The sequence below is a fragment of the Lissotriton helveticus genome, chromosome 7 (assembly GCF_964261635.1).
Source record: "Lissotriton helveticus chromosome 7, aLisHel1.1, whole genome shotgun sequence".
In the NCBI taxonomy this organism is placed as follows: domain Eukaryota; kingdom Metazoa; phylum Chordata; class Amphibia; order Caudata; family Salamandridae; genus Lissotriton; species Lissotriton helveticus.
The window spans coordinates 505,055,770-505,077,863 of NC_136068.1; the positions used below are offsets into that span (position 1 = coordinate 505,055,770).

At 46.4% G+C, this 22,094-nt stretch overlaps 1 protein-coding gene across 1 annotated transcript in view; it reads left to right on the forward strand.

The window, feature by feature from the left end:
* LOC144768685 (uncharacterized) overlaps positions 1 to 22,094 on the forward strand; it is a 9,047,330-nt gene that overhangs the window by 1,820,765 nt on the left and 7,204,471 nt on the right. The window contains exon 10 of the mRNA XM_078652515.1: positions 12,677 to 12,715. Coding sequence (XP_078508641.1) covers positions 12,677 to 12,715 — 39 coding nt within the window. The remainder of the gene's footprint in view (positions 1 to 12,676; positions 12,716 to 22,094) is intronic.

The window sequence follows — 22,094 nt, forward strand, 5'->3', positions numbered from 1 at the left end:
GTGCACTCTCACGCGGGATGCGGGACAAAGTCTATGGAAGCTAGAATTCACAAAGTTAGTGTTCACGGGCGAACCCGACCTGGTAGGGAGAAAACGACAGTGGATCCTGACCCTTGGATAGTGAGGCTATGCTGGGACACCGGAGTGCCGAAGTTACCTAGCCCAGGGGCTGCAGCTGCATAGGTCTGAAAAGACGTCGGGGATCTCGTTGCCGGACCAGGCGCCTGGAAGGAAGAAGTTGCTGGCAGGCGACCAGTGAAGAAAAGTTCGATGGATCCAAGCCTGGATCAAGGAAGAAGAAAACCTGAAAGCAGAGGGGACCAAGTTCTTGAATCACTAGCCAGTGATTAAGTGGGCACCAGGATGGCACCGGGCGAAGTCACCGCAGTCAGGTGAGTGGGCGCTGCTGGGCTCTGCAGTCTCTCGGACCAGGAGGCGTTGTCGGCGACCAGGATGGAGGTGCGAGCTGTCCCACGAAGGATGAAGTCGTTGGCGTCGAAGTTACCCCGGATTGGGCAACAAGCCTTGGCTAATTCAAGCCCACGCGGTGGACTCAAAATGGCGTCTTGAGTGGACCAGGAGGGTCCGGGGTGCTCCTCTTCTGGAAGGGAGCAAGGGCCAGTCTGGAGCAACCAGACCAGCAGCAGAAATGTCGTCGGGCGTCGTCAGGAAGGCCACAAGCCAACGGGCTAGTAGCCAAACAACGCGGTGAGCAGCGGAAAGCAGAAGGGCCCCACGCAGATCGTGGAGATGCTGGGGGGCTGCTCTTCGGTGCTGGAGCTGCTCAGGGTGGGGGCTTCTCGGACCCCGAAGCACTCACCAGGAATTCACTCGGCGGGCTTGCTGGAAAGAAGTCGTGCAGTCTTGCAGATGGCCGGTCCCTTGAGGTCTCGTCGCACCCACGGTTCTCAGCTGGGCTGTAGAGGTGGGTAGAGGTCAGAGGTGCCAGGGAAGCCGGTTCTCGTCGAGCTGGGCAGTCGGATTCCGGAGGAAGGACTTGCAGCAGACCGCAGTGTTCTTAGATGGTGCCTGCGGATGCAGGGTGACTACTCCTTAGTCACAAGGGAGAAATCTTAGGAAGAAGTCTTGAGTTCCTTTCGCAGAAAGTAGTTTCAGGATTCAAAGATGATCTGATTTGGAAGGGGGCCAGTCTCTACCTTTATCCTGTAAAAAGGGGCTGGCACGCGACTAAGTCCTGCCCTATGGGTGGGACTAGGAGGGGGGTGGTTACACCCCCTTCCTTGGCGGGCTTTTCCCCAGCACAGGGTCTGGAGTGACCCTGGAACTGGTTCCAGCCAGCCTATGCACAGTGAGCACCGGGGTGCCACGTGCAGTCACCTTCCTCTAAAGCCCTGCCTACCTACAATACACAAAACCCTGTCTGGGACGGTGCTGGCACCGCCCCTGGCAGGAAACCCTTTGTCCTTATCTCCTGCTCTGGGAGGACTCCCAGCAGCAGGAGGGCAGACTTGTGTCTCGGTGGCAGCATCCATTTTGTGGATGCTAAGGCTCTGTCTGACTTTTAACCGGGTAATAGGTTACAGGCATGTCGTGTCCCTCTAGAAGGGTGGAATGCTAACCCCGTCGCCAGAATTGGCGAGGGGTTAGTATTCCAATTCGTATGACACCTTACTCGACATGTTTTGATAAAGCGATACCAGAGTTGGCACATAACCGCGAGGATTATAATGCACTTAAGAGTATATGGTATGCGATATCATGGAAACGGCTAAGGGATGGATCCCGAAAGCCGCAGACAGGCTCAGCTCATGCCAGAGCACTATCTCACACGATTCCAAGCACTCTGCCTTCAGGATTGTTAAGGCCTGCCATAGGAGTGACTGATAGGAGACCTGTGTGTCCATTTTAGGGTTAGATATAGGTATACTATATCTAAAGCAAAGGGTGAGTACACCACCTTGCCCCAGCTGTCGTGCAGCCAGTTGTGTCAGTTTTAGTTAGTCAATCCAGGGGTGGCACAATACATGCTTCAGCCCCTGGGAGACTTCTGGGTGCACCTCAGCCCTGGGTACAGGGACTTGGAGAGGGCCCAGTGCCAATTCAGTACCTGAGTACAATTTGGATAGAGAGAACAGCTAGGCTGTGGGTCTGATTAGCAGGCCCACAGCCAGGGAAAGTCGTAAACCAGTGCAGCAAAAAGCAAAAATCTGGGTGATCATAGGATTGCAGACCCTACTCTCCTACATGACCCCCCCCCAAACTTTGGGACAATAAGCTAACCTTGACCAGGTGAGTCTTCTTGCTCTAAGTGGAAATACCTGGAGAGCCCATCAGCATTGCTGTGATCAGTCCCAGGTCTATGCTCCACTGTAAAATCCATCCCCTGTAGGGAAATGGACCACCTAAGCAGTTTGGGGTTTTCACCCTTCATCTGATTTAGCCACAAGAGGGGCTTATGGTCTGTCTGAATGGTGAAGTGAGTGCCAAACAAGTAGGCCCTCAGCTTCTTCAGGGCCCAGACCACAGCAAAGGCCTCCCTCTCAATAGCTGACCAATTTTTCTCTCTGGGTGTCAACCTCCTACTAATGAAAGCAATAGGCTGATCATTACCATCAAAATTCAGTTGAGACAGAACAGCTCCCACACCCAACTCAGAAGCATCTGTTTGGTCAATGAATGGCTTGGAGTAATCTGGACTCTTGAGGATAGGTGCTGTGCACATGGCCTGCTTTAGGTCATTGAATGCTTTCTGACAGCTTGCTGTCCACTGAACTTTCTTTGGCATCTTTTTGCTTGTCAGGTCATTAAGGGGGGTCACTATGGACCCATAATTTCTGACAAACTTCCTATAGTACCCAGTCAGGCCCAAGAAAGCTCGAACCTGAGTCTGGGTGATTGGAGGAGCCCAGTCCTTGATGGCCTGTATCTTACTCTCCAGTGGCTGAACCTGGCCTCCACCTACAAGGTGGCCCAGGTATACAACCTGTGACTGCCCTATCTGGCACTTGGTGGCCTTGATAGTGAGGCCTGCCTTTTGCAGGGCCTCTAACACTTTCCTCAGGTGGACCAGGTGATCCTCCCAGGTGGAGCTAAAGACAGCAATATCGTCAAGATAAGCTGCACAGAAGTCATCCAGCCCAGTGAGGACTTGATTCACCAACCTTTGGAAGGTGGCAGGTGCATTTTTCAGTCCAAAGGGCATTACCACAAATTGATAATGCCCTCCAGGGGTAGAAAATGCTGTCTTAGGTTTGGCTTCCTCAGCTAACCTGATTTGCCAATACCCAGCTGTCAAATCAAATGTGCTTAAGAAGTTGGCAGAAGCCAATCTATCTATAAGCTCATCTGCTCTTGGTATTGGGTGGGCATCAGTCTTAGTGACTGCATTGAGGCCTCTGTAGTCTACGCAAAACCTCATCTCTCTCTTACCACCCTGGGTGTGAGGCTTTGGCACTAGAACTACTGGGCTAGCCCAAGGGCTATCTGAGGGCTCAATGACTCCCAGCTCCAACATTTTCTGCACTTCAGTTTTGATGCAGTCTCTAACATGATCAGGCTGCCTGTAGATTTTACTCTTGACAGGCAGACTGTCTCCAGTGTCAACATCATGGGTACACCAATCAGTTTGGCTGGGTGTCAGAGAGAACATATGTCGAAAGGATTGCAGAACTTGCCTGCAATCCTGTTGCTGATGTTCAGTGAGGCTGCCACAAAAGACAACACCATCAACTGACCCATCATCAGGATTCTGAGTGAGCAGGTCTGGGAGAGGGTCACTCTCTTCCTCCTGTCCCTCATCTGTGGCCATGAGCAAGCTCATGTCCTTCCTGTCAACATATGCCTTGAGCCTGTTAACATGGAGCACTCTGAGAGGGCTCCTGGGAGTTCCAAGGTCCACCAAGTAGGTAACCTCTCCCTTTTGCTCAATGATGGTGTGGGGCCCAGACCATTTGTCTTTCAGAGCTGCTGGGGCCACTGGCTCCAGCACCCACACCTTCTGTCCTGGCTGGTACACAGTCAGTACAGCCTTTTGGTCATGCCAAGCTTTTTGAAGTTCCTGGCTGGCCTCAAGGTTTTTAGATGCCTTTTCCATATACTCAGCCATCCTGGAGCGGAGACCAAGTACATAGTCCACTATGTTGGTTGCAGGCTTTTTGAGAGGTCTCTCCCATCCTTCCTTCACCAAACACAGGGGTCCTCTTACAGGATGCCCATACAGAAGCTCAAAAGGGCTGTAGCCAACCCCCTTCTGTGGGACCTCTCTGTAAGCAAACAAGAGGCAGGGGATCAGGACATCCCATCTTCTCCTAAGAGTTTCAGGTAGTCCATGAATCATCCCTTTCAGGGTCCTGTTGAATCTCTCAACAAGCCCATTGCATTGTGGATGATAGGGTGTGGTGAACTTGTAGTTCACACCACACTCTTTCCACATGGCAGTCAGATATCCTGACATGAAGTTTGTACCTCTGTCAGAAACGACCTCCTTAGGGAAACCCACTCTGGAGAATACTCCAACTAGGGCTCTTGCCACTACAGGGGCTGTAGTGGTCCTAAGGGGAATAGCCTCAGGATACCTGGTGGCATGGTCCACCACCACCAGTATAAACTTGTGTCCTGATGCTGTCTGGGGTTCCATTGGTCCAACAATGTCAATCCCCACTCTTTCAAAGGGGACCCCCACCACAGGTAGTGGTATGAGGGGGGCCTTTGTTGTGCCACCTGACTTACCACTGGCTTGGCAAGTGACACATGAGCGACAAAACTCCTTGGTATTCTCATTCATATGGGGCCAGTGAAAGTGTGAGACAAGCCTGTCCCAAGTCTTTGTCTGACCTAAATGACCTGCAAGGGGAATCTCATGGGCCAAGGTGAGAAGGAAACCTCTCAGAGACAAGGGGATGACCAGCCTCCTGGTTGCACCAGGCTTGGGGTCTCTTGACTCAGAGTACAGGAGTCCATCTTCCCAGTATACCCTGTGGGCACCTGTGGCATTCCCTGCAGCCTCAGCAGCAGCCTGCTGTCTGAGGGGTTCAAGGGAAGGGCAGCTCAACTGTTCCTTCCCCAGGTCTGCTCTGGAGGGTCCCCCTGAGCCCAGAAACTCAACTTGATCAAGTTCAAGCTCTTTAGGCTCAGTTTCCCTCAGCTCTTCTAGATCAGCCTCCTCAGAGACTTGATCCTCAACCTGGGGCAAGGGGGAAGGCAAAGCCTTACCCTTACTGCTCTTCTTCTTGGGAGGTGTCTGGTCCATAATTTCAGGATCCAGCACCTGTTCAGTGGGGCATCTTCTGGCCTGTGACCTAGTCACAGCAAGCACATGTGCTGGCAAGCCTAACATCTCCATGTGAGTCCTCTGCTCCACTTCTGACCATTGTGATGACTCCAAATCATTGCCCAACAAACAATCAACTGGGAGGTCTGAACTGACTACAACTTTCTTTTGTCCCTTCACTCCCCCCCAGGAGAAAGCCACAATTGCCACACTATGACTAGTAGTGACATTGCTGGCATTGGTCACCAGGAAATCAGTACCTGGCATGATCTGTCCAGGGTCCACAAAGTTAGGTGTCACCATGGTGACACTGGCACAAGTGTCCCTATAGGCCTGAGCCATTTTGCCATTAATCAAAGGTGTCTGCCTGTATTTGCCCAAAGTATTGGGACTTATTTCAGGGGACATATCCATATCCCCTGTACAGACAAGGACAGCCTGAGTGAGTGTGCCAACTAAGTTGTCAGACCCCTCAGTACCCAAGGTTAACCCAACTAATGCCTTGGGAGTGACACTACCACTACTGACTGTACTAGGGGGTGCAGTTGCTTTAGGAGCTGTAGTGGCAGGAGTTTGTCCTCCTCCTCTTTTGGTGCACTCACTAAACCAGTGAGATTTACTTTTGCAGTACTGGCACCACCTTTTTGACTGGCCTTCTTGAGTCTTCTTCTTCTGGGAAGCCTGACCCCCACCCTCTTTGGTTTGTTGGGGACCTGGTGAAGACTTCTGGTCATTTTGCTCATTCTTAACATTACCCTTCTGGTCTGCTTTCTTCTGACCACCCTGGTTCTGGTTCTGGTTCTGCTTGATCCTTGTCCTGACCCATTTGTCTGCCTTCTTTCCCAATTCTTGGGGAGAGGTCAGATCTGAATCAACAAGGTGCTGGTGCAGCAACTGGTTCTGACAATTGTTTAAAATTTGTTCTCTCATCATTAGATTATACAATCCTGTGTAATCTGTAACCTTGCTACCCAGCAACCAGCCCTCCAAAGCCTTAGTGGCACAATCCACAAAATCAGACCAGTCCTGAGACTGAGTTTTCTGGGTGTCTCTGAACAGCAACCTGTACTGCTCAGTGGTTAAACCAAACCCATCAACCAGTGTATTCTTCAGGACCTGGTAATTGTTAGCATCCTCCACTCTTGTAGTGAGGAGCTTATCTCTACCTTTACCATCAAAGGAGAGCCACAGTATAGCTGCCCACTGACTCTGGGGAATGCCCTGCACAGTGCAGGCCCTCTCCAGAGCAGCCATCCATTTCTGGATGTCATCCCCTTGCTTAAAGGGGGGCACTATTTTAGTCAGGTGTTTAGTATCTAAACCCTTCTCTCTATCTCTTGGGAGATTGCTGCCACCAGTGGGAGTTAGCCCACTCATCTGCTGCTCTCTTGCCAGGGCAAGCTTCTCTTTGGCCAGGGCAATTTCTTCCCTTTCAATCCTCAGTTCAGCTTGTCTCATCCTAGCCTCATGCTCCCTTCTCTGAGGGGAAGTAAATCTCCTCTGTGGAGGATTCCTTCTCCCCTGAGAAGAGGCATTAGAGTGCAGAGATCTATTGGAGTCCCTAGAAAGAGATCTATCTCTCCTAACTCCAAGGTTAGGCCCACTTCGGGTCAGTACCGGGGGTCCCCCAGATCTTAGCCCAAGTAAGTCTAAGTTGGTCTTAGTTAGCCTTCTGACTACCTCAAGACCTTTGTCTACCTCATCCCCAGAGAGTTCCTCCTGATCCTCCTCCTCCTCAACTGCAGTAGCAGTGTTGGGGAGGTCTGGATCCCCAGAGGTTCCCTCTAAGGCTGGCATGCTCTCATGTAACTGAGAGAGCTTTCTGGCATCATATGTCTCTAAGAGACCTATCAGAAAGGGAATGGTGGGGTTAGACCCCTGCTTCAGTTTCCTGGAGACACAGAGTTGCCTCATCTCCTGAAAATTGAGAGCTGCATATCTTGAAGTGACCTGTGGAGGGTCAACACTGACCAGGGGAGTCTCAGTAGAGTCCCCCTGAGTCGACATGCTTTTCTAGTGAGGTGTAAGTGGTGCACTTACCTACACTATATGTTTGCCTACTGATCCCTTGCTAGAGTTGTAGTTTAGGGTGTGCTAGGCCCTAGGAGCTACAACAGCTGGTTCAGTAGAACTCAGAGTATTCTAAGCTAAGTTATATGTACCTTTAGTACTTATGTGATCTTTCACAAGATATTCTTAGGGCATGTGTGGTAAAACAACAGCAAGCTCAAATCCCAACCGCTGCTCACCAATGTGAGAAGTTGGCCTGATGTGCAGTGTTCACTATTCTAGTGATCACTATATATCAGTCCAAACAACCCTTATTGATGATTGGTTGTAAGTCAACCTTATAGACCAGCTATCCTAGTAGCATGGATACGAGCAGTCTAAGGCTAAGACTCTAGAGGGCGTGTTAAGCCAGCTGTTTTACCATCACATTACCCCTTGAACACCCAGTGAAAGGACACAACACAAGTGTTATGAAAATAAACAGTGTATTTATTAGAATCACAACAACCCTGTACTCTTTATGAGGACAGGGTGCTAGGCACACAACAAAACTCTTACGAAAATACTTTTAAGTTAGCACGTTACACAAATGCCCGAGGGGCACGAAAAACCATATACACTAAAAGTGGAATGCGAATTACTAGCAGGTAAGTAACAGTTCTAATAGGCTTTGGAATCGCTAGGACTGGACTAGGGAATCGTTAGATTACTACTAGGAGGCCCAGGGGACTCGGGTGCAGAGTGTGCACTCTCACGCGGGATGCGGGACAAAGTCTATGGAAGCTAGAATTCACAAAGTTAGTGTTCACGGGCGAACCCGACCTGGTAGGGAGAAAACGACAGTGGATCCTGACCCTTGGATAGTGAGGCTATGCTGGGACACCGGAGTGCCGAAGTTACCTAGCCCAGGGGCTGCAGCTGCATAGGTCTGAAAAGACGTCGGGGATCTCGTTGCCGGACCAGGCGCCTGGAAGGAAGAAGTTGCTGGCAGGCGACCAGTGAAGAAAAGTTCGATGGATCCAAGCCTGGATCAAGGAAGAAGAAAACCTGAAAGCAGAGGGGACCAAGTTCTTGAATCACTAGCCAGTGATTAAGTGGGCACCAGGATGGCACCGGGCGAAGTCACCGCAGTCAGGTGAGTGGGCGCTGCTGGGCTCTGCAGTCTCTCGGACCAGGAGGCGTTGTCGGCGACCAGGATGGAGGTGCGAGCTGTCCCACGAAGGATGAAGTCGTTGGCGTCGAAGTTACCCCGGATTGGGCAACAAGCCTTGGCTAATTCAAGCCCACGCGGTGGACTCAAAATGGCGTCTTGAGTGGACCAGGAGGGTCCGGGGTGCTCCTCTTCTGGAAGGGAGCAAGGGCCAGTCTGGAGCAACCAGACCAGCAGCAGAAATGTCGTCGGGCGTCGTCAGGAAGGCCACAAGCCAACGGGCTAGTAGCCAAACAACGCGGTGAGCAGCGGAAAGCAGAAGGGCCCCACGCAGATCGTGGAGATGCTGGGGGGCTGCTCTTCGGTGCTGGAGCTGCTCAGGGTGGGGGCTTCTCGGACCCCGAAGCACTCACCAGGAATTCACTCGGCGGGCTTGCTGGAAAGAAGTCGTGCAGTCTTGCAGATGGCCGGTCCCTTGAGGTCTCGTCGCACCCACGGTTCTCAGCTGGGCTGTAGAGGTGGGTAGAGGTCAGAGGTGCCAGGGAAGCCGGTTCTCGTCGAGCTGGGCAGTCGGATTCCGGAGGAAGGACTTGCAGCAGACCGCAGTGTTCTTAGATGGTGCCTGCGGATGCAGGGTGACTACTCCTTAGTCACAAGGGAGAAATCTTAGGAAGAAGTCTTGAGTTCCTTTCGCAGAAAGTAGTTTCAGGATTCAAAGATGATCTGATTTGGAAGGGGGCCAGTCTCTACCTTTATCCTGTAAAAAGGGGCTGGCACGCGACTAAGTCCTGCCCTATGGGTGGGACTAGGAGGGGGGTGGTTACACCCCCTTCCTTGGCGGGCTTTTCCCCAGCACAGGGTCTGGAGTGACCCTGGAACTGGTTCCAGCCAGCCTATGCACAGTGAGCACCGGGGTGCCACGTGCAGTCACCTTCCTCTAAAGCCCTGCCTACCTACAATACACAAAACCCTGTCTGGGACGGTGCTGGCACCGCCCCTGGCAGGAAACCCTTTGTCCTTATCTCCTGCTCTGGGAGGACTCCCAGCAGCAGGAGGGCAGACTTGTGTCTCGGTGGCAGCATCCATTTTGTGGATGCTAAGGCTCTGTCTGACTTTTAACCGGGTTATAGGTTACAGGCATGTCGTGTCCCTCTAGAAGGGTGGAATGCTAACCCCGTCGCCAGAATTGGCGAGGGGTTAGTATTCCAATTCGTATGACACCTTACTCGACATGTTTTGATAAAGCGATACCAGAGTTGGCACATAACCGCGAGGATTATAATGCACTTAAGAGTATATGGTATGCGATATCATGGAAACGGCTAAGGGATGGATCCCGAAAGCCGCAGACAGGCTCAGCTCATGCCAGAGCACTATCTCACACGATTCCAAGCACTCTGCCTTCAGGATTGTTAAGGCCTGCCATAGGAGTGACTGATAGGAGACCTGTGTGTCCATTTTAGGGTTAGATATAGGTATACTATATCTAAAGCAAAGGGTGAGTACACCACCTTGCCCCAGCTGTCGTGCAGCCAGTTGTGTCAGTTTTAGTTAGTCAATCCAGGGGTGGCACAATACATGCTTCAGCCCCTGGGAGACTTCTGGGTGCACCTCAGCCCTGGGTACAGGGACTTGGAGAGGGCCCAGTGCCAATTCAGTACCTGAGTACAATTTGGATAGAGAGAACAGCTAGGCTGTGGGTCTGATTAGCAGGCCCACAGCCAGGGAAAGTCGTAAACCAGTGCAGCAAAAAGCAAAAATCTGGGTGATCATAGGATTGCAGACCCTACTCTCCTACACTCTACGTCCCAAAATCCGTAAGTTATTTCTGCACTGGTGGTTTTCGCACTCCTCAAGTTTCCACCTAACGTCTGCCAACTCAGCCTTGTGCGATTCTACCCGTTCTTGATTCGAAGTGATCCCTGACTCATTAGATACTATTCTAGACTCAAGCTCAGTCAATCGATCCCCAAAAGTGCTACAGGTCTTGGTTAGTTTGCGCACAACCGCTTGAACTTTACGTAGGGCTGCCTGTGCCCTGCGCCCGTCCTGCGAGGGTTCCTCGCGATGCGATGCAATGGCTTGAAGGACAGTATCAAGGGTGGGGGCCGGTGGGTCTGCGAGGCGGGAAAGGCATGAGGCAAGATGGCAGTTTGTTTGAAACCGTAGTGCACACACAAGTTTAGAGCTCTGACGGCCAACATAATGTATGCCAACAAAGTCTGCTGAAAAATGGTATGAAGGCTCGAACGCTGATAAAAAAAAAACCGATCAGAGTTGGAGGTGGAGATGCCAGAAGAGAAATGTCAAGAAACAGAGAAGCCGGTTTAAAACAGAATAGTCACTTTTGGCACGGTGATCGGCTTGGTGATCCTTCACTACATATATTAGATGATTCCTAAGGCGAGTGAAGGATTCAGCACCAGAACCTACCTTGTGGGATGCACTCAAGCCAAAGGTGACGCGGACATGGCTCCCAAGATTACCGCGGCTTCAGCAACGGCTGCGGCTCGGGCTAGAGCTGCGAGACAGGCACAGCGGGAGATCGTGGAGCGTGCCGGCAGGACGGATGGAGGAAATACAGAAGAGGCTGCACAGGCTGCTGTAACGCCGAAGCGTGGAGGAGCCGCAGCCGCAACCCAGAAGGGAAATCTGACCAGCTCATCGTGGCGGATCTGCTACGCAGGGCCCCAGGACTGCTTTCGGATCGTGATGGGAAGTGCAAGCCTGCAACCCCCGGCGAGCAGCGGTCCGCGGAGCTGGCGAATGAAAACCCTAGTGTGGGGGATACACGCCTAGAAGGCCTCATCACCCCAAATACCCCCGAAGGAGTGACTACAGGGACCCCAGTGACACCAAGAGAGCAGGTTGGGGAAGCTTCAGCCCCCGATTTCAGTGGAAGTGTTCCCCGGGAAATGGACGTCAGGGGAAAAGAAGGTATGCAGCCACCTCTTTCTCTAACGATAGGGGACGTTGGCATTGGCATAGGAGTGGATGGGGGGGGGCACCCAATTTAATTGCTATTAATTCTGGAAGCAATGACCAAATGCAGCCCCGGCAGAAATCGGCCTCAGACTTTCAATGCCCCAAACATCTCAAAACCCCCAATTTATGTTAGCAGGCCCCAGCGCAGCTATAAGTACAGCTGTAAGTACTAGCAAGGCTGACTCGAGTAAAACGAATGAAAATAATTTCAATATTGACATCGATGCTGACATTGAGAAAGACCCTAGTGATTCCTTTTCCTTTTCCGAGGAAGCAGAGTGGTCTGATGACACTACGTCAAGCCTGACGGATGAAAGTGTTAGTGGCGAGAAAACAGAAGCAAAAGCTCCTAATGCTAGATCTAAAATGACCGTGAAGCGGAAAAAGAGACGCAACAGGGGGACAGACCTAGACTGGGACTATACCCCGACCAACCTACTCACGAGTCCCTCATGCTTACCTAATCCCTCACAGCAAGCAGGGCATCCTGTACTCGCAGATTTATGTCACATTACTTTTTGTAAAAATTGCTTTCCGACCCGTTGCTTACATTTCATCCAGCTGGAGATTATGCCCCAGGTGTGGAGATTTCGTCCTGAGCCGGACGTTCCAGCCGACATCAGACATAAAGATACGACTTGTGATGACCTCTGTGAATACCAAATGTCGGAAGGTTAGACATTTGTCTCAGATTTCCTTTGTGACCTGGGCGGCGGCCCATAGTTTGTGAACACTAAAAGAATAGTAACCTTACTACAAAGTGTAAGTTTACCTTTGTGAATAAGGCCCCGTAGTTCTGAGTCACAGGACCTGATTCCCAAAGGCAAACTTACATTTTTGTTTAAGTTTACACTTTCTGTTGTAACTTTACTACTGTTTTGGAATTCACAAACTATGAGTGCATTTTTACTTTTAGTAATTTTGCTAGTGGTAAAATTACAATTGTAGGTTTGGGGATACCAAAAAGCTATAAAGATACTCCAGCAAGTGTAAACTTATACAAAAGTGTAGGTATACCATTATGAATCTGGCCCTGGGTCAGGAAATCCCTTAGCAGTTAAGGGGTTAAAGTGGGCCTGTTCTCTAGCCAACAAGTTCCACCCACATGCCAGCACACAAAGAGTGACCAAGTTAGCACACACAAGGCTTGTGTTGTATATACTTTGAAAAGTAGGCACTGCTGTGCTTTATATTTTATTGTTTCCAGCAAAATCCCTAAGCAGGGTATTTTCAATTATACATTTCACGCTTCTGATTGTTTGTATAACTAGTAGAGTACATATTGATCACTTTTTTTCCAGGTTTGGCCGGGTACACAACTCAATATGCATCTCAATCAGGTAAGAAAGCTGTCTAGCTTATTACATGTTTAATCAAATCTCACCTGCATGTTACCCTGTTAGAAGCTGGATGAGAATGCAAACAAACTCTCTTATACTTTGTGTGATCATCTGTGATAGAATCAGGCATACAAACTGTAACAAATATACAAACATGGTTCTTAGAACTGCTTCCCGGCAATATTGGCACCTATTCACATGCTACATTTTGGAGTGCATCTTTAATACTACAATAATACTAGTAAAGTACTACAAAATTCGATTCACACTCTTAAGAGTGTAAATCTCCTCCTCCACCTATCTTATCTTTTCTATGGGGAGATCCTCACATATGTAAGTTTACTATTTCACAGGAAATTTGGGATGGACAGCGGGGAGTCGCTGGCAAAAGGGATATACTTACTACAATATAGAAGGGCTTTAGGGATGGGTAAGGAGCTTATGGAGGGGTCTAGAGAAAGAAGTACAGCCATCCACAAATGAGGAAGCTCCATGCTGTTAAAAAACCGCACTTCTAAATTTATCACAGCCATAAAGTGCCCAAAAACAGTAGCAAATTGCTCTAGCTCATAGGTGAAGTATATACAGCACCGTGCGTGGCCAACCACTGGTCCTGTGACACTCTCACATAGAAAATAATGGCGGTAGTGACCTGTAAGCAAATTGCATGGGAAATAAAATTAAACTAAATAAAATGATTTATATGTCTCGGCGATGACCGTGACTCCGGTCATGACGTCAGTGGAGCCTTATAAGTCCCCTCTGACATGTGGATGTCCGTTTCTTCTTTTTTGCGCTGTAATTCATATCCGGAGAAGTGGTTCCTCTGGTTATTTTTTCTTGACTTACTTCGACACCTGGTGTCGGTGGAACAGTGTACCTTTGTCTAAAGTCCACAGGTTTCAAACCTTGTTGTTTTTGTAGCCATCATATGTCAATGACGGACCCGCATACAATTTGTATGTGGTGTTTAGGTGAGCACAACGATGCTGAGGATTGTGGTTCTTGCCACAAACTAAAGCCAAAGTTGTTGAAGGAGCAGCGTTTGAAGTTGATGGCAGCGTGTATATAGCGATCTTCTTAGGCTTTCCAGCCTCAATCTTTGTCATCCCGGGAAGAGCATTTGCGGGGTCGATCTAGGAGCCGAAGTCAAAAGATAAGGGACGGTTAAAGTCGCGACATTATCGGACTTCACAGCGTGATGATTCCATCTCCCATTGCTCCTCCCGCTCGATGGCTGAGGAAGCTGTTAATGACTCCACACCGTGTCTCCCGGTGTTTCCGGGAGCCGGTGCGTCGATGAGGGAATATTATAATTCATTACACCTCATCTTTGGGACCCCATCTCCCTCTGGAGCGCCTCTGGGCCTCAAGGAGGTGAGTGAGGCGCCGTCAGAAGATTTGTCCTCGGTGACGGTTGTGCCATCGGAGTCGATGGATCAACGGCAGTCAACGTCAGCTGGCATTGCTTTGGCGCAGGCTCACAGTCCTTCGGGATCTTTACCTAGGACGCTGGTGTTTGGTCAACTGACTCTGACATTTCTGCTGGCGATGCCGGTCGAAGGCGCCTCTCCTCCCCCAGTCGATGACTTGATGGCATCACTTCAGTGTCATATGGCGTTGGATGCAGCGTCGTCTATGCAACCTGATGGGATTGTACAGTTTTTGGACACTTTTCAGGGAGAGGCGTTGGATGTCCACCTGTATCAACTGGGGCTGGACTTCTTCAGCCTATTTCTGACACCAGTGCGTTTCAGGTGGAGGAGAGCTGGCTTACAGCTCTTGGTGAGGTTAGTGGGCTGGAATTTTTGCCACCCTCAGGGTTTCTTTCTCCCCCTAGTCTTGCCATGGAGGCAAGTTTCTCCTTTGCAGATATGCTGGGCAAAGTGGCTGCAGTTTTAGACATGTCAGTGCCCACGGTTCAGAGGTCTACAGACCCTTTGTTTGAAATCCTTTGCCTGGGACAGACGAGAGAAGAGCCTGTTTTTCCGTATAGTGAGGTCTTATTTGATGTTTTATTACGTGCTTGGGCCAAGCCTGAGTCGAGGGTCACAGTGGACCATGATATTGCACATAGACATCTGCCTGCACCTGGGGACCCAGTTTGTTTGCATAGACATCCTTCCACTAGTGACCTTGTGACTCAGGCTGCAACGCCTTCTCAGAATGTAGATTCTACTCTTAAGACTCCAGTGGGTAAGGATGCTAAGGGTCATGATGCTTGTGGTATGTACATATTTGCTTCAGCCAGCTCAGCATTGAGAGCCACCAACACGTCTTGTGTGTTGGGGGTGTGTATCCCATGCTTTATGCAATTCTTTACAGAACTGCTCCCATCTCTTCCCGATAACCTCCGTGCTGAGGTAGGCATCTTGTATAGAGATGGTCAGCAGGCTGCTAGGCTTACCATAAGGTGTGAAATATGGCCTAACACCACATTGGCTATTAGGACTGCAGTGCGCACTACTTTTGTAAAGAAATTCAGAACAATTTTGTGATATTTAGAACATTTGACCAATGTTAAACCATGTTATAACATTTATTTTTTATCATCTCAAATCATGAACATGAACATATTCAAATTTTGAATTTTAAACATATACATCCAAATTTTACAAAATCATATGAACCACAACCCAATGCATTTCGGGACATCTTGGTCCCTTCGTCAGGGGTTCCAGTAGTCAACTGTAAAAGTAACAAGGGAACAATATCAAAACGATGCCCAATCGCAAACAATAATACCAATCATCATAATACTTAAACATTAAGGTTGTACTGCGGCGTTCACATGCATGTTGTTAATGCCCACACTACATATGTTTCTACTGATATAATCTAAAACACAATCTGTATGTACAAACAACGTGAAAGAGCTCAAGCTGAAAAATACCCAGCCACCAATCAAGTGCCAACGTGTGAACAAACATACCTCGTAAATATTTGGAGAGTTATTTCTGAAAAAAATATATCCAAAACGTCACTTCACCGAACCCAAAACAAGAAGAATGCATGAAACAATCACCAATGTTATATTGAAAGACTGCTCACCTTTTTTTTAAACCAGTATTCCCACTTAATCAAAACAGCCAATCTCGTGGTCAGATGCGGACTCTAAAGAAATGCAATAACTAAAATTAGTACCATGACCCTTACCCTAACTGTTCTTAATCCCTGTGGTCGCCGCCGATAGCTTACCTCTATTGTGATAATGAATCCCAACAGAAGTCCGTGTATTTCAACCTCGATGCCTACAACAAACATAAAGGTAACATGAATACCTTTATGATATGCCCCACTTGTAACCTTTACCAAAAACAATCTCCTCGCGTACCTCTACGTGCGCCGAGTGCCTTTCCAAATCATCCGCCTCGCTGTCTGATGCACTGCCGTGTCATCATACACGGCTTATACCAAGCTCTTCCGGTCAACTTGCTAGACATCGACAACAGACTATACTGAACTACAAAAAAAAGGTAATCGAACTACAAAAAGTCCGTTTATACTCGCAAACATCATGTTGCTATCTATGCCTTAATTTTCATTAATCATTCAAAAAAATGGCGTGTAGGGCGGACAGTCATCACTAATAACAAAAAATCAAGTACTCACTGACCACTAGTATATCTCCTGTCAACAACAACTTTATCAGTGAAAAAAATGAAAACAATTTTAGACCCCAGATCTAGATAAACCCAACAAAACCGTGGCACACCCGAAGACAGTGACATCAAGGATAGAATAGTGTGATACCGTCAAATAAAGTTATATAATGAAAACGAATGAACTAGATACTTCCCTGCCTGCTATTTACACCTAAACATAAATCTGCCTGCTATTTACAACTTTTGCTTCCACGAACAATATACATCGATTTCAAAATCTTTAAGTTTAGATTACTATATGTAATGTGATCATGTGATTAATCGGATTCCTTAAGGCAAAGTGAGGCTGTCCTCCTGCCCTACTTATTACAGGAAACAACTAAATTCAAATTTGTCGTTAAGCCCCCCTGGGGTCAAAGTTTGAAGTTTTTTGATCCAGAAAGCCTCTCTCTGGAGGAGTGCCTGATCATTGTCTCTACCTGCATACCGGACTACTGCTTCGATTATTTGACATTTCATCTGCGCAATGGTATGTCGCTGTTCTATCCAATGTACTGCCAATGGAGACGTGCGATTTAGATTACGTATCCTGCTCTTATGCTCTGATATTCGTATTTTGAATTTCCTTGTGGTTTCGCCAACATATAATAGCCCACATGGACATTTAATGGAGTAGACTACGAAATCAGTGTTGCAATCCGATGTGTGGTATAATGGAATTTTTTCACCAGTTCTGGGATGTAGTAGTGTGGTTCCCAATATCATATTATTGCAGTTGTTGCAATTCCAACATTTCATAGTGCCCCGAAATGAGCCACTTTTTGGTTTAGCTTTCACTGGTTTTGTTAAAAATTCTTTTAGATTTTGGGCTCTTGAGTATGCGCATAATGGTTTTTCGCTGAACAGATTTCCGAAATCTGGTTCAACTTCCAACAGTTCCCATCTGTGCAATAAAATCTTTTTAATGTCCCTTGAGGCCGATGAATACTTTGAAACGAAAATCATCCGGTACGTGCTGGTTTTTTCTTTTTTAGTCAATAGTGAGCTTCTTGTCATGTTGCTGACTTTAATCAGTTAACTGACAAGTATAGGTTCTGGATATCCTCTTTGCATATACCTTGTCTTTTGTTGAATTAGGGATGCAGCACAATCAGTTTCGTTCGAAGAGATCCGTTTAATCCTCATGAATTGAGATATGGGTAAATTGTCAATTAGATTTTTTGGGTGGAAGCTGGTATATAACAATGCATTGTTTCTATCAGTTGGTTTCTTGAACAACTTGGTTTCTAAGGTTTGCTCCTTCAATTTTACCACAACATCCAAAAATGATATTTCATCATGATGAATCGTAGAAGTGAATTGTATCCTCGGATCTATTTGGTTAAGACGAGTGATGTTACTCCTGAGTGAATCTTCAGATAGACGCCAAATTAGAAAAATGTCGTCGATATAACGTCGAAAAAACACAAGACCTTCTTGCCAGTGTGAATCCAACATTATGTGGTCATGTTCATATTTCGCCATGAAGGTATTAGCGTACATGGGTGCCCCTGGAAAACCCATAGATGTCCCGTTCATCTGATTGTAAAAGACATCTTGCCACTCAAAATAACTGTTCATAAGGCAGAACTCCAGTAGCTGTAACACAAAACATTTCTGGCTATCTGATCCTTCTTCCTGAAGGAGTGCCCATTCAACCGCCTCCAAGCCTGACTGATGTGGAATAGATGTATATAATGCCACGACATCTATCGTGCATAAAATCCAATGTTCCTGAGTTTTAGGAATCGCTGTTAAACTCCTCAAAAAATCAGAAGTGTCCTCAATGTAGGTTGACCATTTCCGCACAAAGGACTCTTGTATTTCAATTTTTGCAAATCAATCTTCACCAGAGTTTCAAAATTATCAAGTGTCTTGTGAGACACTGGAGCTTGAAATTTGCTTTTCGGTTTGAAGATACTTGTTTCTTGTGGTGCAACATTTGGGCATACATTAGTGAAGAAGTGGCGCAATCTCAACAGTCTCATGAATTTAAAAAACGAAACTTCAGTCTCCAAATCTGTGGTGTGGTATGTACTCACAAAAGAAGTGCCCTTGTTTAGTACTCTCTCCTCAAGTGAAGTTAACTTTTTGGTGGAAATATTTATTATGAGAGTTTCCACCTAAGCTCCAGTGTCTCACAAGACACTTGATAATTTTGAAACTCTGGTGAAGATTGATTTGCAAAAATTGAAATACAAGAGACAGTTGAGAAACATGACTCGTGCAGAATATGGGACACTACAAAAATTATCACAGGACAAAACTATTACTTTCCAGAAGGCTGACAAAGGAGGGGGACTTGTCATGATGGATAGTGACTTCTACATGAAGAAAGGGACTGAACACGTCCTGGACGAAAACACGTACCTTCAGTTGGGTCAAGACCCCACTAGTGAAATTAGTCAAATTCTTGATAAGATTCTTGAGCAAGCAGTACAACTTGATTGGATTGATGAGAAAACTAGGAAATATCTACAGCAAATTCACCCAAGACGCCCTAGGATTTATTTCCTACCCAAGATCCACAAAAATCTTCAGGATCCGCCATTCCGACCCATTGTATCTGGCTGTGGGTCAATTTTTGAAAATCCAGGGAGATATATTGATCATTTTCTGCAGTCCTTTGTGCGGAAATGGTCAACCTACATTGAGGACACTTCTGATTTTTTGAGGAGTTTAACAGCGACTCCTAAAACTCAGGAACATTGGATTTTATGCACGATAGATGTCGTGGCATTATATACATCTATTCCACATCAGTCAGGCTTGGAGGCGGTTGAATGGGCACTCCTTCAGGAAGAAGGATCAGATAGCCAGAAATGTTTTGTGTTACAGCTACTGGAGTTCTGCCTTATGAACAGTTATTTTGAGTGGCAAGATGTCTTTTACAATCAGATGAACGGGACATCTATGGGTTTTCCAGGGGCACCCATGTACGCTAATACCTTCATGGCGAAATATGAACATGACCACATAATGTTGGATTCACACTGGCAAGAAGGTCTTGTGTTTTTTCGACGTTATATCGACAACATTTTTCTAATTTGGCGTCTATCTGAAGATTCACTCAGGAGTAACATCACTCGTCTTAACCAAATAGATCCGAGGAAACAATTCACTTCTACGATTCATCATGATGAAATATCATTTTTGGATGTTGTGGTAAAATTGAAGGAGCAAACCTTAGAAACCAAGTTGTTCAAGAAACCAACTGATAGAAACAATGCATTGTTATATACCAGCTTCCACCCAAAAAATCTAATTGACAATTTACCCATATCTCAATTCATGAGGATTAAACGGATCTCTTCGAACGAAACTGATTGTGCTGCATCCCTAATTCAACAAAAGACAAGGTATATGCAAAGAGGATATCCAGAACCTATACTTGTCAGTTAACTGATTAAAGTCAGCAACATGACAAGAAGCTCACTATTGACTAAAAAAGAAAAAACCAGCACGAACCGGATGATTTTCGTTTCAAAGTATTCATCGGCCTCAAGGGACATTAAAAAGATTTTATTGCACAGATGGGAACTGTTGGAAGTTGAACCAGATTTCGGAAATCTGTTCAGCGAAAAACCATTATGCGCATACTCAAGAGCCCAAAATCTAAAAGAATTTTTAACAAAACCAGTGAAAGCTAAACCAAAAAGTGGCTCATTTCGGGGCACTATGAAATGTTGGAATTGCAACAACTGCAATAATATGATATTGGGAACCACACTACTACATCCCAGAACTGGTGAAAAAATTCCATTATACCACACATCGGATTGCAACACTGATTTCGTAGTCTACTCCATTAAATGTCCATGTGGGCTATTATATGTTGGCAAAACCACAAGGAAATTCAAAATACGAATATCAGAGCATAAGAGCAGGATACGTAATCTAAATCGCACGTCTCCATTGGCAGTACATTGGATTGAACAGCGACATACCATTGCGCAGATGAAATGTCAAATAATCGAAGCAGTAGTCCGGTATGCAGGTAGAGACAATGATCAGGCACTCCTCCAGAGAGAGGCTTTCTGGATCAAAAAACTTCAAACTTTGACCCCAGGGGGGCTTAACGACAAATTTGAATTTAGTTGTTTCCTGTAATAAGTAGGGCAGGAGGACAGCCTCACTTTGCCTTAAGGAATCCGATTAATCACATGATCACATTACATATAGTAATCTAAACTTAAAGATTTTGAAATCGTTGTATATTGTTCGTGGAAGCAAAAGTTGTAAATAGCAGGCAGATTTATGTTTAGGTGTAAATAGCAGGCAGGGAAGTATCTAGTTCATTCGTTTTCATTATATAACTTTATTTGACGGTATCACACTATTCTATCCTTGATGTCACTGTCTTCGGGTGTGCCACGGTTTTGTTGGGTTTATCTAGATCTGGGGTCTAAAATTGTTTTCATTTTTTTCACTGATAAAGTTGTTGTTGACAGGAGATATACTAGTGGTCAGTGAGTACTTGATTTTTTGTTATTAGTGATGACTGTCCGCCCTACACGCCATTTTTTTGAATGATTAATGAAAATTAAGGCATAGATAGCAACATGATGTTTGCGAGTATAAACGGACTTTTTGTAGTTCGATTACCTTTTTTTTGCAGTTCAGTATAGTCTGTTGTCGATGTCTAGCAAGTTGACCGGAAGAGCTTGGTATAAGCCGTGTATGATGACACGGCAGTGCATCAGACAGCGAGGCGGATGATTTGGAAAGGCACTCGGCGCACGTAGAGGTACGCGAGGAGATTGTTTTTGGTAAAGGTTACAAGTGGGGCATATCATAAAGGTATTCATGTTACCTTTATGTTTGTTGTAGGCATCGAGGTTGAAATACACGGACTTCTGTTGGGATTCATTATCACAATAGAGGTAAGCTATCGGCGGCGACCACAGGGATTAAGAACAGTTAGGGTAAGGGTCATGGTACTAATTTTAGTTATTGCATTTCTTTAGAGTCCGCATCTGACCACGAGATTGGCTGTTTTGATTAAGTGGGAATACTGGTTTAAAAAAAAGGTGAGCAGTCTTTCAATATAACATTGGTGATTGTTTCATGCATTCTTCTTGTTTTGGGTTCGGTGAAGTGACGTTTTGGATATATTTTTTTCAGAAATAACTCTCCAAATATTTACGAGGTATGTTTGTTCACACGTTGGCACTTGATTGGTGGCTGGGTATTTTTCAGCTTGAGCTCTTTCACGTTGTTTGTACATACAGATTGTGTTTTAGATTATATCAGTAGAAACATATGTAGTGTGGGCATTAACAACATGCATGTGAATGCCGCAGTACAACCTTAATGTTTAAGTATTATGATGATTGGTATTATTGTTTGCGATTGGGCATCGTTTTGATATTGTTCCCTTGTTACTTTTACAGTTGACTACTGGAACCCCTGACGAAGGGACCAAGATGTCCCGAAATGCATTGGGTTGTGGTTCATATGATTTTGTAAAATTTGGATGTATATGTTTAAAATTCAAAATTTGAATATGTTCATGTTCATGATTTGAGATGATAAAAAATAAATGTTATAACATGGTTTAACATTGGTCAAATGTTCTAAATATCACAAAATTGTTCTGAATTTCTTTACAAAAGTAGTGCGCACTGCAGTCCTAATAGCCAATGTGGTGTTAGGCCATATTTCACAGTTCATCAATACTTAGCAGGTATTAATGCAGAGCTGCACACATACCGTCTAAATAGAGTTTAAAGCTT